Source organism: Nicotiana tomentosiformis, chromosome 4, assembly GCF_000390325.3.
Source record: "Nicotiana tomentosiformis chromosome 4, ASM39032v3, whole genome shotgun sequence".
NCBI lineage: Eukaryota > Viridiplantae > Streptophyta > Magnoliopsida > Solanales > Solanaceae > Nicotiana > Nicotiana tomentosiformis.
Genome location: NC_090815.1, coordinates 11,461,117 through 11,479,138, shown reverse-complemented (window position 1 = coordinate 11,479,138; position 18,022 = coordinate 11,461,117). Strand labels below are relative to the sequence as shown.

The 18,022-nt window shown below is 32.8% G+C and overlaps 1 protein-coding gene across 1 annotated transcript in view; it reads left to right on the top strand.

Moving 5' to 3' along the window:
- Positions 1-11,036, top strand: part of LOC104116849 (16 kDa phloem protein 1) — a 61,695-nt gene extending 50,659 nt beyond the window's left edge. The window contains exons 5-6 of the mRNA XM_070199559.1: positions 10,715-10,768; positions 10,952-11,036. Coding sequence (XP_070055660.1) covers positions 10,715-10,765 — 51 coding nt within the window. The 3' untranslated portion in view covers positions 10,766-10,768; positions 10,952-11,036. The remainder of the gene's footprint in view (positions 1-10,714; positions 10,769-10,951) is intronic.
- Positions 11,037-18,022: the final 6,986 nt, after the last annotated feature.

Genomic DNA, 18,022 nt, shown 5'->3' with positions numbered 1-18,022 from the left:
AAGATCAATTTTAACTTAGTCTATTATATATATATATATATATATATATATATATATATATATATATATATATATATATATATGGTGACACTAACATACGTAAGAAATAATGAACTTGACAACAAATATGTACGGTAGAAGGGTATTTGGTATTAAAGTATTTAAGTATTCTTCTTGATAGTAATTGTTGGTATCATGTTCTGCTGAGTCAAAAATTAAAAATATTTTATTTTTACCATAAAACTTAGCAATCAACCTTTTATTTAGTTAATCAACATATTCATATTTGCTAGCTAAGATAGCTCTTTAATTTTTATCATGTAATTTTGCACAAATTGCGTTTCAATCTTATGATGGAAATATTTTCCTTATTAAATGCATTACTATTATCATTGGAGTTGATAACCAAGTGTTCTAAAAGAACCAAATCATCTTTTATTGTATGCTCTCCTTCGTTTCCGACACGAAGCAAGAAGTCACTGAATGTTGGATTTGTTCTTACTTTTATATTTCTTGTCATTTGAATATTTTTCATTTGAGGTCATAAGTATAATTTTGGCAAGCTAATTTTTATAGTTTCTACTTTGGGAAATTTTGAAACTACTAATCGTAGTTGACAGAAATCACCTCCCAAACTATTACTTTTTTCACCAAACGGTTCATTGATATCCAATATATTTCTAAAACTCTGGGCGATTATTTCGATTGTTTGACGCTTAGCCAAAAGCGCTTCATCCCATATTATCACTTTTGCTTTCTTTATAAATTTAGCACTATTTCTCTGCTTTGATATATTTTATGGTGGTTATTTCAGTTATGTCACGACCTAAAATCTCAACTGTCGTGTTGGCGCCTATCTCAATACTAGGCAAGCCAACAACCTCAATAAACCCCAATTTCTCTTAAGTTTGAAAATATAATATTTAAATCCAGTGGAAAAATCTCACAAATACAGGTATAAATATACTCCCAAAACCCGGTGTCACTGAGTACATGAGCATCTAAATAATAACAAAGTCTGACTAATAAAAACACTGTCTGAAAATATAGAATAATACAATAACTGAAAGGAAGAGAGTCAAGGTCAGCGGACGCCAGGCAACTACCTTGATAGTCTCTAACTAATAACACTCTGAATTCTAACAGTCGCAGTGTCCGGAAGCACCTGGATCTGCACACGAGGTGCAAAGTGTAGTATAAGTACAACCAACTCAATAAGTAACAAGACTAAACTTTGGGCTAAAAGTAGTTACAAGCTCAGCAGGTAAATTCCAATATAGAAATAACAGTACATAAATATAGGCATGCTTTCAAGTTCAACAGTCAATACAAGTAAAATAGATCAATACTGAATAATATGAGAAATATGGCATCTCAATGGAAAACCTCGTGTACTCACGATCATAAATTACTCGGTCACTCAGTACTGTATATGGCCAATCCAGCCCAGAGAAGTTCCATCCCTTATATATATACATCAACTGACAGTTAGTGACTCAGTATCGTATAAGGCCAAATCCAACCCAGGGGTAAATTTATCCCCAAAATTATAAATGATTTAGACAAGATCCACGTCCAGAGAAATTCATCACAAATATAAATAAGTAAGGCAAGTACATGCCCTAGGAAGTCCATTCCGAATATAAATCATCTACGCTCACTGTGGGGGTGCAGACTCCGGAGGGGCTCCTTCATCCCAAGCGTGATATAAAGCTGATATGGCCTGCTGCAGGCAGGCAGCTCCGATCCATATAATAATAAAGCCTATAAGCCTCCTGTAGGAGGGCGACCCCGATCCATATAATAATAATATATATAAAGTCAATATGGCATGCTGCGACGCGCAACTCGATCCCATAAATATTCTCACAATGGATGAACATGACTGAGTATGAAATATACATTTCAAAATAATTAATTCAACAGGAACACGACCCTATTGGTCCTAAAATATCGGCACGTAGCCTAAACATGATCTTTAATATGAGTCTCGGCTCAATTTTTCTAACACATGGAGAATATGCGGATAATAACATGATTCATTAATTTTACAACTCTACAGAATTTATTCAAGTCACAATTTCTATGGTGCACGCCCACACGCCCTCCACCTAGCATGTGCGTCACCTCCAAACAATTGATATAACACAAAATTCAGGGATTCATACTCTCAGAACCAAGTTTAGAAATGTTACTTACATCAAACCGTGTAGTTCCTTACTCTACTATGCCTTTGCCTCGCGAATTGGTCTCCGAAAGACTCGTATCTAGTCACATTTAATTCGATTCAGTCAATACAAGTTATTGAAATTAATTTTATATCAAAATATAAATTTTACAACAAAATCCGAAATTTAACTCAAAAATTATCTGTGGGGACCATGTCTCGAAACCCAACAAAAGTTATAAAATACGATCTCTCATTCAACCACGAGTCCAACCATATAAATTTTAGCAAATTCCGACATCAATTCTACCCTCAAATCTTCAAATTAAACCAAGAGGGTTTTCACAATTTTCCAACTTAAATCACTGATTAAATGTTTAAAAAAATCATGGATTGGGGTAATTTGACCAATATTGAGTTAAGAATACTTTTTCCGTTATTTTTCTTGGAATTCTCCCAAAATTCGCCTCTTTCCGAGCTCCAAATTGACAAAAATGGAAGTCTCATTTTAGAACTTAAACATTCTGTCCAGGCATTCCTTCTTCGCGAACGCGGAAGCTTCCACGCGTTCGCGAAGCACATTTTTGTGCTGCTCGGAGTTTCTCTTACGCGAACGCGAGCTTGGAATCGCAAACGCGATGCTTCACCAGGCGGCTCAATCACGAACGCGAGGACCAAACTCACCTAGGCCAGCTTTCCCTTACGCGAATGAGAGGCCCCAATCGCGAACGCGTAGGCTTGCCCCTCGAACCTTCATGAACACGTGCCCTCAATCGTGAACGCGAATCACAAAATGGCTCAGTCCAAATTTCCTCTTCGCGAACGTGTGAGTCCCTTCGCGTTCGCGAAGAACAACATCAGCAGCAGCAACCCAGCCAAACTTGGTCCGAAACTACCCCGAAACACGCCCGAGGCCACCAAATACACCAACAAGTCTTAAATCATCATACAAACTTAGTCAAGACCTCAAATCACATTAAACAACGCTAAAACCACGAATCATACTCCAATTCAAGCTTAATGAAACTAAGAATTTTTAACTTCTACATTCAATGTCGAGACCTATCAAATCAAGTCCGATTAACCTCAAATTTTACACACAAGTCATAAATGACATAAGAGGCCTATTCCAATTTCTAGAATCGGATTCCGACCCCGATATCAAAAAGTTAACTCCCCGGTCAAACTTCCAAACTTAAATTTTTATTTTAGCCATTTCAAGCCTAATTTAACTACGGACTTCCAAATAATTTTTCGGATATGCTCCTAAGTCCAAAATCACCATACAGAGCTATTGGAATCATCAAAATTCTATTCGAGGGTCGTTTACACATAATTCAATATCCGATCAACCTTTTCAACTTAAGTTTTCATCTTGGAGACTAAGTGTCTCAATTCATTCCAAAACCTCACCGGACCCGAACCGATTACCCCGGCAAGTCATATAACAACTGTAAAGCATAAATTAAATAGTAAATGGGGGAACATGGCTGTAATACTCAAAACGACCAGTCGGGTCATTACAAGTTATTTGAAGAGGTACATCAAATTTAAAGTGAGTTGTACGACCTCATAATAAAATCGTTGCTTGTACATCACTTGATCTTATTGCTAACAATATCATGTCTCTTGCTCTGACATTTGTAAGAAATGCATGACATAGGAATATTATTTCGATTCCGCCGGGAGCATCTACAAAGAATAATACCACTATACCAGAGTCGACTTTTTTATAATACAGTGTTGAAAGCTTATTCTTGTCCAGGATTAAGTTTTGATTATACTTCCTTAAACACTTGTAAGGCCTTCTTAATATTATACTAATCTTTTTTACTTTGTGGTCTATTTTTTTTAATCTCTAACACTCTTTTATGGAATAAATTTATGTACCTTAAGATTTTTTTTAACTTGAAAAATAGTTTTACTCATATGATGAATTTAAAAAATAATTTAATTGGATTATCTTGCTAAATATTTAATTGAAATATTTGATTATTTGGTTTTAACATAAAATATAATTTATTTTCTGTTGATTTAGATTCTTAATATTAGTTCATCTCATGTTTGAATATTTAACCGTAATTATAATTTTATCTAGCACTAATTTTATCGATTTGACATTCTACTTTTAGATCTCATTAGTGTTATTGGCTCTTACTAACCTTTTTCTTTGTTTTCTCACACATTTATATTGTTAAAAATTTTCTTAATTGTTCTTTAATAATTGGGTATATTTTTCTATATTACACGAAAAATTAATAATAAAAAATATTATTTTAGTAGGAAAGAAGTTCAAATATAATATTATAATATATTATAATGGGAATTTTTTTCTCAATTTCAACGCTTTATGCAGACCGTTTAGCATTACCTTTTTTGGTATTGAATATTATAGAGTGGTAAATTATTACCAATATGGAGGATTCTTATGAAATTGATTTTATTAAACCTTTCTACATATTTTTCATAAGAATTCAATAGAAAAGATTGTATTAATTTTAAAATATTAAATATTAAAAAATTAACATAGAAGTTATTATAGTCCAAAAAAAATAAGTTATTACAGCTATGTCATTTCATATGAGTTCTTCTGTTTAATATTTTAGGGCTATTTTGGCTTATTAATATTATATTCATGCTTTTATAATAGTATAGGCTCTCATGTTTCTAAATGGATTTAGACAATATAATATATTTTTAAATTAAATTAGTAACAAAAACTTTTTTAGAAGTATATCCTAAAAGTAATAAGATTAGATGGTTAAAAATATACCCATATACCGAAAATAATTATACTAATAGAAAATCTAGCATGTTCCTAAAGGTATTAGGTTTACATGCTAACATATAGTATTATATATCTATGCCCGAAAATTATACTAAAAGGATTCCTAAAGGTAATCATGTAGGAGTCCTAACGTGTAGTATTATGTTCTAAAACTGATAGGTTTATATGGCTAATGTCTAGAATTTCGATTATGTCCTTTTACTGTGAGTTATTATGCTTAATATTAAAAGGTTATTTTTGTAATCCAACATTTTATTCATGTTTTTATAATAATATAGATATAGATAGATATATGGGCTCTCATGTTTTTAAATGGATTTGGACAACATAATACGTTTTCAAATTAAATTAGTAATAGAAATTTTTTAAGAAGTATATCCTAAAAGTAATAAGATTACATGGCTAAAACTATGTCTATACATCGAAAGTAATTACACTACTATAAAATCTAACATGTTCCTAAAGGTATAACATGTAGTATTATAAATCTATGCCCGAAAATAATTATACTAATAGGATTCCAAAAGGTAATCATGTAGGATTCCTAATGTATAGTATTATGTTCTAAAACTAATAGGATTACAAGGCTAATGTCTAGAATTCTGATTATGCCCTTTTATTGTGAGTTATTATACTTAATATTAAAAGGTTATTTTTGTATTCTAATATTTTATTCATGCCTTTATAATAATATAGATATATAACCTAATTTCTATATAAAAAGGGTAAAATTAAAATTGAAGACTGAAGCAAATATACTAATTAATCAGTAAAGAAAATTATCATAATTTATGAATTTATTGATATTAAATAACCTCAATCAAATAACAAAAAAAATTATAACACTTTTCTTTATACTAATTATTTATATAATTTATATAATATATAATAATAATAATAATAATAATAATAATAATAAGAAGAATTTAAAATAAATTCGGGGCTTTTAAATTTTGGGGCTTAAGGCGACGGCCTGAGTGTCCAGCCTTTAGAGCTGCCCCTAACATTCTTTTTGGCTCGGCTATGCAACTAGTATTTTGGCTTTCTTGAAATATGGCTCCTGCTTATTCTCTTCAGAAAACTCATCAAATTACAACAAATTACCTTCAAATACGATTATACTTTCATTCAAATATGAAGGAATAACTCGGAATTCTTGGATTAATGGTGTTGGGGATCAGGTACCCCAGGCTTAATACTCATGCATGAACTTGTACGTTCTTTCTTTTCTGTTATGATCTTCATAATCTACCCTAATAATTGCTATCTTTCTCTCGAGAGAAACTCGAAAATGTTCGGCTTGGCTTCTTTTCTGCTCTTGAGTCGGAGCTTCTGTGTGTCGTGCCATAATCAGAATTATAAATAGACAAAGAAAGATTTTTACAATAGACATTTTCGTTGATTTCGATGAATATATAGCTGTTTTGCTTAAGGACATGGATGCTATCCAGTTTATATAAGAAGATTTTCTGGTAACATAGTCAAAATAATCAATTTGCTTTACATGATATAGTATTTTGTTTTCTTTTTTTAATGTATCTGAAGATAATGGCTTACAGCAGCAAGAAGTTCTTATCAAATCATGGTGAGTTATCGATCTTTCGGTTTTGCGAGTCAAAATAATTCAACATATTACGTACACTTGGACGAATAAATTAAGAATCTTAGCCATTAAGCTCCAATTTTTTAATCCGTGGTATTATTACTTTTAACCCGTGTCAAAAATTATTTATATTTGCTAGACGAAAAATGGTATAATTTTTATATATAACATACATGATGTATATATATACAAGAAAATATATAAATTATATATATTTTTTTGACTATTATTTTTATAGCGGCTATACAATATCATTTTTTTATTCTTTACTGTATATAATATTTGGTAATTAGTGAGAGTCTAGTCAGTCCATTTAATTTGTATGACATGCATTAATATGTTAATCAAATCATTAATTAATGCTAATACTTTTTACCAGTCACAAGTTAGGAATGAGCTTCATCCAACAATTAAAAGTTAAAATATGGTTGACTACTAAGATATTTTAAACAAGACTAATTGACACCGACCGACATTTTGTTTGTGGACTGTGCGAAATAATAATTGTTTAATGAGCAATACATGGTTGAAGAAGCCGCAGGAAATTACACTCAATCACCTTTGTTGTTCATTTGTTTTTACTCCGGCTTGTTCCGTTTGTAAACCTTTAAGGTCAAAATTGTTGCGGGAGTCAAGCAAAGTAAAAAAATCAAGAACACCCACTTTCAAGACCATTTTTCTAAATCACCCAATGGGCCGCGTAACTACATTGTAAAAAGGGGTATTATTAATTTTACACCGCGCCAGAAATTATTTATATTTGGTAACAAAAAAAAATATAAAATTTATATAATTTTAGTATATAACATATAAAATGTATATATATACAAAAAATAATATATATTATTCGACTATTATTTTAAGAGCGGTTATACGGTGTCATTTTCCCTTGTAAAAAGGGAACTAAATACATCTATTTTGTCTCACACTTAGAGGGTGTTTTGATTGATTTTTAAAAAGTAGCTTATAAGCTAAAAGCCAAAAGTATAAGTTGGTAATACTCAACTTTTGCCTTTTGGCTTATTTTTGTACTTTTTATGCCTAAAAATAAGTGCCTTTAGGTATTTTTTATTATTGTCAAACACCACAAAATCTAAAAAAATGCTTAAAAACCAACAAGCACTTAAAATAAGTCAATCCAAATACCCTCTTAAGCTCATGGGTCATGATTCCTTTTCCTCATAAGTGAAAAAAATTCTGATAAATGATGTTCAATATATGTTATATACAGGGGCAGATCTATGTATGGAATTGGGGGTGGCATGCCACCCGGTTGCTCGAATAAAGTTTTATATACATACTAGTATTTTCCACAAAAACGTCTACATAAGGAACAAGTGGCACCCCATGTCACAAAATGACAGAAGATGCCATGATTGAAGTGCTGAAATTCCATGCACAACACCTGGGATCGAGACTCTCCAGATGCTCTTGTTATTCCCTTTCTTTTCTTTATGTTCTTTTTGTTAATTTCTCTTATTTTTTTATGGATGTTCGTATTTTATTTGGATGGATATAATCTAATTATTTTTTTTATCCATATAATGTTATTTTATTAATTATAATTTTTTTTATAGTGATGCATCAAAGACATAATATAATATTAATCAGCTACATGTAGATGAAAGGGGTATATCACATATTTATTTATGCATAAAATAAATTTTAAATTGGATTGAATAAATTCAAAATGGATCGAACCGAACCGAAGTAATCCAAAACGGATCAAATCGACTGAATGTACACCCTAATTCAATCTTCTTTCACTAGTGGTCGTTTTATATTAAAATAGTGGCACCCGCAGCGATCAAATCCTTCAATATAGGACAACCCATAATCACCCCAAAACCTGGTGTCACAAATGCATGAGCATCAATTAGGAATGTAAAATAAAATACAGCATTTGTCTGAAATATAAATAGGACAGAAAAAATATAAATACTTTGAAGGAGACTCTGATGGCTGCGGATTATAGTATAGAATGTAGCTCACCTAAATCCCCGTTATAACCGTGCCTCTGCGCCCACCAGGCCACTAGGCGTATATGTACCTGCACAAAAATATGCAGCAAGTGTAGTATGAGTACGTGAATCAACGCGTACCCAATAAGTATCCCGCCTAACCACGAAGAAATAGTGACGAGGGGTCGGCTCCGACATTTACCATGGGCCATAAATAAAATACCAATTATATAATTTAGTATGGATTACGTAGAACGGTTGTAAACTTAATATCATGAAATAAGTAAACAATTGTTGTGTTAATAAGAAATTTCCAAATTTATTTTTCACCGTTTATCATTTTTGTATCTCAGGCCAATGAAGCAATATCAATCATCATAAATTCCAAGGCAAACATTTCAATCATGCGCAAATCATGCCGAGGGCGTACGACCCAATCCAATATAAATATTTAAAATATGCACTGCCGAGGGTCAAACGACGCGAATCATAGATGCATCTACCTGCTACCGAGGCATTCTGCCCGCTCCATAAAAGATAAAATACATTTAAAACAACCAATTCAAGATTTATTAACGGGCAATTATTCAAGGAATTACCAATTCTCATTAACGGTCGAGAAAATAAAGTTTAACCTTTTACAATTCCTTTACCAAGTTTCAATATGATTTAAGCAATTAAATTAACAAGTAGGTTGCAAAAACATCGCAAGTATAACATGATTTGGGTCCTAGACAAATCGGGCATAAGCATAATAGTAGCTACGCACGGACTCTCGTCACCTCGTGCGTACGTAGCCCCTACAAATAGAAGCACATATTAAATTAGTTCACCTATGGGGTTAATTCTCTCTTACAAGGTTAGAAAGGAGAATTACCTCGCTCCGAAATTCCATAACCGACTCCCAAGCCCTTCCAACAACTCAAATTGATGCCCATCGTTTCAAAACTAGTCAATAAATGTGCAAACCCATAAATATATACCCTAATACTCATTATAATTCAATTTACAATAATTTTCAACTCCGCTCGAAAAATCGATGAAATCACCCTCGGGCCCACGTGCCCGGAATTCGAATATTTTCGAAAATAAACTTTACCCATAACACCCCAAACTCAAATATATAATTTATTCCAAAGTTTATGTCGAATTTCGTGGTCAAAATTCAAATATATTAATTTTAGGTTTTTCTTCAAAATCCCAAATTTCTACTAATTTCCATGTTTAAATCCTTATACAAACTATGTATTTAACTTGCAATAAGTGAAAATCACTTACCTTGTATTTCTTGATGAAAATCCCCCTTTGAAGCTCTCCAAATTAGCCCCAACAGAAAGAAAAATGGAGGAAAAATAAGCGAAGTCCCGTTCTTAAAGAACCACATTGCCCAGCCACGATTTCCGCTTCTGCGGTCCAACAGCCGCTCATGCGGCTCCGCACCTGCGAAAATTCCATCGCAGGTGTGGTTCAACCTCGGCCCAACAGCCCCCGCACCTACACCCCATGCAGCGCATCTGCGCGTGCGTACCTGCGCGTGCGTACGCGCTTCTGCGGCCCAAGCCTTTTGGCCAACCTCCGCTTTTGTGTTTGCCTTGTCGCTTCTGCGGCATCGCACCTGCGGCCCTTTTTCTGCAGGTGTGATTACACCAGAACTCAGACCCTTCAACAACACAACAAAACTCCATGTTGATATGTTGACCAACCGGAATCCACCTGAGGCCCTCGGGACCTCAACCAAATATACCAACACGTCCCAAAACACATTACGAACTTAGTCGAGGTCTCAAATCACGCCAAATAACATCGAAACTACGGATCACCCTCCAATTCAAACTTAATAAACTTTGAAATTCCAGACTTCTACATTACGAACTTCAACCCCGATATGAAAAAGACCACTCCCGATCAAATCCCCAAAAACCTTTAAATTCCGAAATTCGTCAAATGACCTCAAAATGACCTACGGACCTCCAAATCCACATCCGGACGCGCTCCCAATACCAGAATCACCATACGGAGCTATTCCCAGACTCGAATCCCAAACGTATATCAATAACATTGAAATGCACTTCAACTCAAATTTAGAAAATTCTTCCAAAATGCCAGCTTCCATTAACGATGCTTCCTTCTTCTTTTTTTCCCCTCGCGGTGGAATGCGAATATAATGGCTCATGATATGTTAAATAATTTGACAGAAGACAGCTGCAGAAGAAGAATATGGTAGATGGAAGGAGAGTGACTGCTGAGTAGTTATCATGGCTGAGCTAGAGTATTAGGAGCGGGTTCGGCTGAAATTTAGTAGCTTTGATTCAAATTCTGTATTTAACTTAAAAAATCCATTAAATATATGTAAATTATTAATTTAGAACTCAATAACTTAAACAATTAAAATTCTGAACTCATAAGCTTGAAATTCTGGCTCCGACTCTTAGTAGTTAGTTCCTATACGTATTTGCCTGATTTTGTACACTTTGCTGTTGTAGCGTAAAGATGAAGGTCTTCACAACTTTTTCTTATGTTAAAGCGACTGTTTGTTGCAAGGGCGGATTTAGGGACGGAAGGGTTCATCCGAACCCCCTTCGTCGAAATATTACACGGTATATATAAGGCAAAATCTATTTTTTTATTTCTATATATTAAATTTTGAACCTCTTTGACACAGCCCAAAAGTATAACTTAGCGGTCAAGGGGTTCAAAATCTTTGAAAAGTTATAAGTTCAAATACTACTGACTACAATTTGTTTTTTTGACGGCCTTTGCGGAAATTCTGCCAAAACCACTGGTTTGTTGTACTTGACAAAGCAATTGAAGTATTTTAAACGTAAGAAAAAGCTCATTATAATGCACCATATGTAAGTGTTGGAGAAGAATATAATAATGAAAAACGAGCTAAACCAAATGAATATTCCACAAGAGAGAAAAAAAAAAAACGCACCTACCAAAAGAAGAAAAGACAAAATAAAAATGCATTAAGAAAGTTATTATATTAGCGAAATGACTGGTCGCCACTTAAACTTGCTTACATTTGCAAAGTCGATACACAAACTTACAGTATTCGGGTTTAAACACTTAAACTCGCGTATTTGATAACTAATAAACCTATTTAACCGTTGACCATGCACATTGTGAGCACTTAACTTTTGAGTATACTTAAATTTGTAACACTTTTTAGTATGTAAATATTTTTTAGTTTAATCTACATATTTTAGCCTTTATTTCTGTTTTTTAGTATTTAAAAAAATTAAAAACCACAAAAAAGAGTAGCACCTTTAGATATTAGTTTTATTTTATTTAAAAGAAAGAAATTTACAATATATATATATATATATATATATATATATATATATATATATATATATATATATATCTTCTTTAGTCTAGCTTTTATCAATAAGCTAAAGACTTGTTTAAAGTTTTCTTCAGCTTAGTTAATTAGTTTTTCTTACAATCTTCCTAGACTTATTATTCCATTCTCAGATTTTTAATATTGTCTGACCTCACCTGGGCACTTTGACATCATTCGCCATTCTAATTCCTTTATCTTTTCTGGTTCACCAATTAACACATTTTTGGCACTTTGGTTCTCTTTAATACTAGCGGAGGCGTAGTGCCCGGCCCAGTGTCAACAAAGCTATATTGTTATCAGCAAGGAATAAGTTGTGTCTAGAAAAGAAATAGAAGATACAGATCTGCTACAAAAAATATTAGGGATTTTTTTCGTTCCTATATAATATTTAAAATTTATTTATTAAAATTATCCTAATTTTGTATATTATTCGTCCTAAATAAGTTTTGCTTACAATTTTTAACAATTTATTATTTGTGCCTTAAATTAGAGGATTCAGTTACATTTTTTTCCTTTTTTTCACTCCTCTCCTCTTTCCCTATTTTCTATCGCCTCTCTCTGTGTACAATCTATTATCTATGTACAATCTATTATTAGTGATTTAAATTAAGGGATTTGGTTACACTCTTTCGAAATATAGTAGAATCGTTTGATGTTTCAGTCCATTCGGCTAACCAATTGGCGAGTTGCCATTTGTCTTGAAATATTTTCTAATAAATCAACTGACACCAAACGACCTGCTTGCCAGGGATCTTTAAAAATTTTAATTTATAAATTAGTAAAATAACATAATAATACAAAAAATATAAAATATAAATTAAAAGTTAAAAATTAAAAGAAAATTAAAGGAACTTAAGGCTGACAAGTGGGTCGGTCCAGACCCGGGACCGCGGGCCAAACGGGCTAAATGGACCAGGACCGTTTGGACAGATTTTAGTGGGCCTGAGCCGGTCTCGTGGGCCGGTCCTATGCTTTGAGCCCGCCAGGCCCAGGACCATTTGGCTCGCCAGGGATCGGGACCGGCCCGGTATCGGACCGGTCCTTTAGCGGGCCAAACGGTCACAACGGTTATTTTTTTTAAAATATAGCCGTTGGGCTGTCAAAAATAGCCGTTGGCTATTTATAAAATAGACATTTAACCCCCCAACTTTGTTTTAATCCCAAACTTTTTATAATTACACTTTTTCCTTATTTTCAACTATAAATACCCTCTCATTCTTTCATTTTTTCTTATAAAATCATCAATCTATCACAATCTCTCTCTAATTTTCTTCTATAAACTATTGCTTACTTTATTGTTACAATTTGTGAAGTTGGTGAATTGAACTCTTCAACGATAATCAATTTTCAACAAGTTGTTCGTCAATTCGGTAAACTCGTTCCAACTCTTAAGTTTTAATATTATAATTTTATTTTTTTATTTATTTTCTATTACTTTATTAATTAAGATGGCTTCCTTAAAAAAATCTTTTGGTAAAAATAAGAAAAAATCCAAGAGTGACGAATCTAGTGCTCAATCTGTTCCTCCTCCACTACCCCGGGCTCCCCGAACCAAACTCCATATCCGTCCTACACCTGCTATTCTTGATAGCGATAATAGTTTATTATAATTTACTTAAAGTCAATTTTGCCATAATATTAGAGCTGGTGAACAATTAGACCATGAATTAATGAATGCTCTTTATTCTAATCCAACTATTGATGAAAATGATGACGAGGAAATAGATTTTGATGAAACTCAACCGGATGATGATACACCAACTAGTCATGCTCCTGATATTAACCCAACTAGTGATAATCCTGCTAATCCAAATGATGCCCCATCTGATACTCCTGTTACTACCCTTACTTTTTCTAGACAACCTAGCAAACGGACGGAAACATCTCTCGTTTGGCCATTTTTTACTCAACTAATTCCAGAAAATAAGGCTAAGTGTAAAACTTGTGGCACGAAGTTAGTTTTTAAATATTCTGGATCGCGGGGGGGGGGGGAGGGGACGAGAACTTTGGCTAGACACATAATGAAACACCCTCAAGATAGAGTGAGATATCTTCGTCTGAAAGCTTTGGCCGAGGGGAAAAGTCTACCTACTCCTAGTCAGGTTGACCCTAGTACCGGTTTAAATCAATTTCAACCGGGAATTAACACTGTTACCGGTGATATTTTATATTATGATCCAAAAAAATATCGGGAAGAATTGGTAAAAATGGTAACTGTTATGTGTTTACCCTATAGTTTTCCTTCTGACCCTAACTTTGTGCATTATATTAGAAATTTTTTTAATCCTAATTATAAAGGTTTTCCTCGCACAATCGTAAAGAGCGATATTTATAAATATAAACATGAATATGAACAATATTTGCGCTATTTATTTACTCATATAAATTATCGTGTTGCTATTACAACTGATATTGGTAGAAGTGGTAACGACTGTGATACCTTACTATTACCAGTCATTGGATTGATGAGGATTGGATAATGCAAAAGCGCATTATTTTTTTATAGAATAATTAATTCACGTCACATAGTGCAGTTTATTGCCAGCACAGTTACAAATATTTGTAGATATTTTTACATTAGTGATAAAATAATGTCAATTTCAATGGATAATGCTACTAGTAACACAAATGCTATAGCATTGCTTACCACTACGCTAAATCTTGCATTTAGTGATATTTTTCATATTAGATGTATTTGTCATATTTACCATTTAATTGTGGGTGATGGTATGAGAATTTTAAATATTAAAATTGAAAAGGTTAAAATAGTTCTTAACTGGCTTTTTTATTCAAATCGTAGAAGTAGACTTAGAGAATATTTTAAAAGATGCGATGAATTTGGCCTAAGAGAAAGAAAGGTTCCTAAACCTTATCTAACTAGATGGAATTACATGTATGAAAGTTTGGTTGTTGCATATGAATATAGAAATCCCATAAACTCAACATTTAATGCACATGTAAGTGATGATGATGAACACCTTACAAATGGAGATTGGGCTAATGTTAAAATACTTGTAGGTTTTTAAAAAATTTTTTTATATTACTACAAATAAATTTTCTGGGCAATATTATCCTACTATTTCTAACTGTTTATTTTATATTGCAGAACTTGCAAATTTGTTTGCTCATTTTTTAGAGGGTGGAAAATTTATAAACTTGCTATTGATTCTATGAGAAAAACGTTTAAAAAATATTTTTTCTCTATTCCCCCTATTTATGGTATTTCTGCTTTGTTAAATCCTTGTATGAAATTAGGATGTCCTCATTTTTGGTATGAAACTGTTTATAATGGTTTAGCACTTGAAGATGAGGAATTGTCTCAACTTCCGGAAGTAATAGCCTCAATTAGAATAAATGCTCAAACTATTTTTAATACTTATCAAGTTGCATTAAATCATGCTAGACCAAATATTCCGACTCCTTCTTCTTCTGATTCTCAATCATCTAAAAGAACTGCGGGAGTAAGAGCACTTAGTGCTTGGGCGGGGTTTAGGGATTCTCAAGGTTCTATAAGTAGTGATTTTTCACAACTAAATGAGTTTGAAGTTTATTTGTCGCAGGAAATTGAGGAAGTGAATCCCGACGGCTCCTTTAATCTTTTGGAATGGTGGAAGGACAAAGAAAAATACTTTCCGATTCTTTCAAGGATGGTCCGAGACATTTTAACTATTCAAGTTTCAACAGTGGCATCAGAGAGCGCTTTCAGTCAAGCAAAACTTCAACTTGGTGATTATAGAGCGTCTATGAAGGAGAGCTTGGAAAAATCAGTACTTTTCAGAGATTGGATCCGGTCGGAAAGAAGAAATTTTGGACTTGCTGAATCACAACCAGATGAAGACGAAGCTTACGAAAAAATGCTAGCTGAACTTGCGGAGGATGTTGCTTCGCCCGAAAGTGGCGATGACCAAGCTACTTTTCCGACACCACCAACGAAAATTTCTCCGGACCTTGATAGATTTATGAAGTTTGTAAGAGATACCATATAACTTGTATGAACAAAAATTAATATGTATTATGTAACTTGTATTTTGGCACATCTTGATTAGTTTCTTTTTCTTCTCAATGGTAGTATTAGCACCTTGTTGTGCTCATTCCATAGAGGGATGAAGACTAAGAAAGATATTGCCATATTTTTAATGCTATAATAAAATTACAAGGCATTGCTTTAAATATCTCTTTACAATATTTTCGTCTTTAGACTTTAAATTTGAATTAAAAAATATTTAAAAATTTAGGTTATAATTTTATAATAAATTTTACAAGGCATTGCCTTAGATATTATTTTTAACATTCTTTTGTCTCTAATTTCTACAAAAAAAATTTATTGGGCCCACTTAGCCCATTTAGCCCGCGGGCCGGGACCGTTTAGCCCGGGACCAAACGGTCCCGGTCCCGGTCCTTACAAAAAGACCGTTTAGTCCGGAACTATTTGGCCCGTTTAATTTGGGACCGGTCCGGGTCCGGAACCGTTTGAACGACCCACTTAGCCCGTGTAGGCCCGGGACCGGCCCACTTGCTACCCTTAAAGGAACTCATAGAAAAAAAATATCTAACATGATTCTTAAGTAGAACTAATGCATACAAATCACGTATAATGTCTTTAACTTTCAAATAATTAAAAACTTACAATTTCTTTTAAAAAAAGATCAAACTCCACATTTTACCTTCCTAAAAGTAAATAATTAATAAAATATCATTAGTACGATAATTATAATATTACTCCTTCATGAATAAATACAAATTAGTTTAAGATATCAAATAATAAAAGTGTATAACAAGGAGGGACAAATGAACTAAGACACGGCCAATAACAAGTGAAGATATAAATTCGCAATATTATACCTCATTATTAGAGTTATGCTCAATCTTCATATTTCTATCGATGAATAGAACTTTTATTATTAATTTGTTAAAGAATTTTGAAGGTCAACGATATAAATTAGAAAATTTGACACGTGATTTGCGTTAGAACTGTTAGGCGAGCCCTGAGCGTTGGGCATTAGGCGTGTTTAGGGTGCACGGTCGGGTGCTTGGGGCGTAAGCCTCACATAACTAAACCCCATACATGAGCCCCAAGATGTTTTGCAAGTGTCCCGCTCAAAGACGAGCCCCGGGCGAGTCCCAGAAATGCCTTTTAAAACACTGCTTGGCACCAAGGTTTTACTCGAAAGGCAAGAACATCAAGGAACAAAATATTCAACTGACGAGGATGTTTTTTGGAGAGAAGAGGTCCTTAAGTATTTGATACAAATTTGATATATATACAACAACATATAAACTAAAAATAAATTTTATACAACAAATTATATAATATACAACTTATTTATAACTTATCTACAACTTTCATACATCATTTTTATACAGTTAAATACAACTACAACATCATACAACTTAGATATAATTTTCATAAAAATTTTATACAATGTGTCTTTTTGAATGTATTTTGTATATGATTGTATATATTTTGTTAAGTGGTGTGTTCTTCTTCCTCTCTGAAATTCTAATCAAAACTTCCTCTCTTAATACAATTTTGATACATATCACCAACTTTATGTAAAAAGAAAATATTTATAACTTAAATACAAATTTCATTCTTCTTCTTCTTCTTCTTCTTCTTCTTATTATTATTATTATTATTATTATTATTATTATTATTATTATTATTATTATTATTATTATTATTATTATTATTATAATTATATTCTTCTTCTTTTTCTTCGAGTTTCAATCTGAAATTCAGCCAAAATCAAGTTTAATCTTCACCATACACCCTCAAAATTGAGATATAAACTCTAAAGAAGATTTCTAAGTGTTTGCAACAACATCCAATCCAAACAAATAATAGATTTTGAAAACCCAAATTCGAATTCAAATCTTTGAAATTTTTTAATAGATGTCAATGATGGAGAATCAAACACCTTCAAGATTTATTGATTGATAATTTTAATTCGAACACCAATTGTGCAACATGAAAGAAAATTGCTAAGTTAAAATTCTATATTGAAACAATTAAAATTCATTGATGAATTTCCTGGAAAAAAAAAAAGACAAGACAAAAAGCAGAAAAAAACGAAGGAAGAAAATTGGGGAAAGAACAGAGAATGAGAGAGAGAAAGAGAGACCGGGAGAGAGAGAGAGAGAGCAGCGATGAGAAATA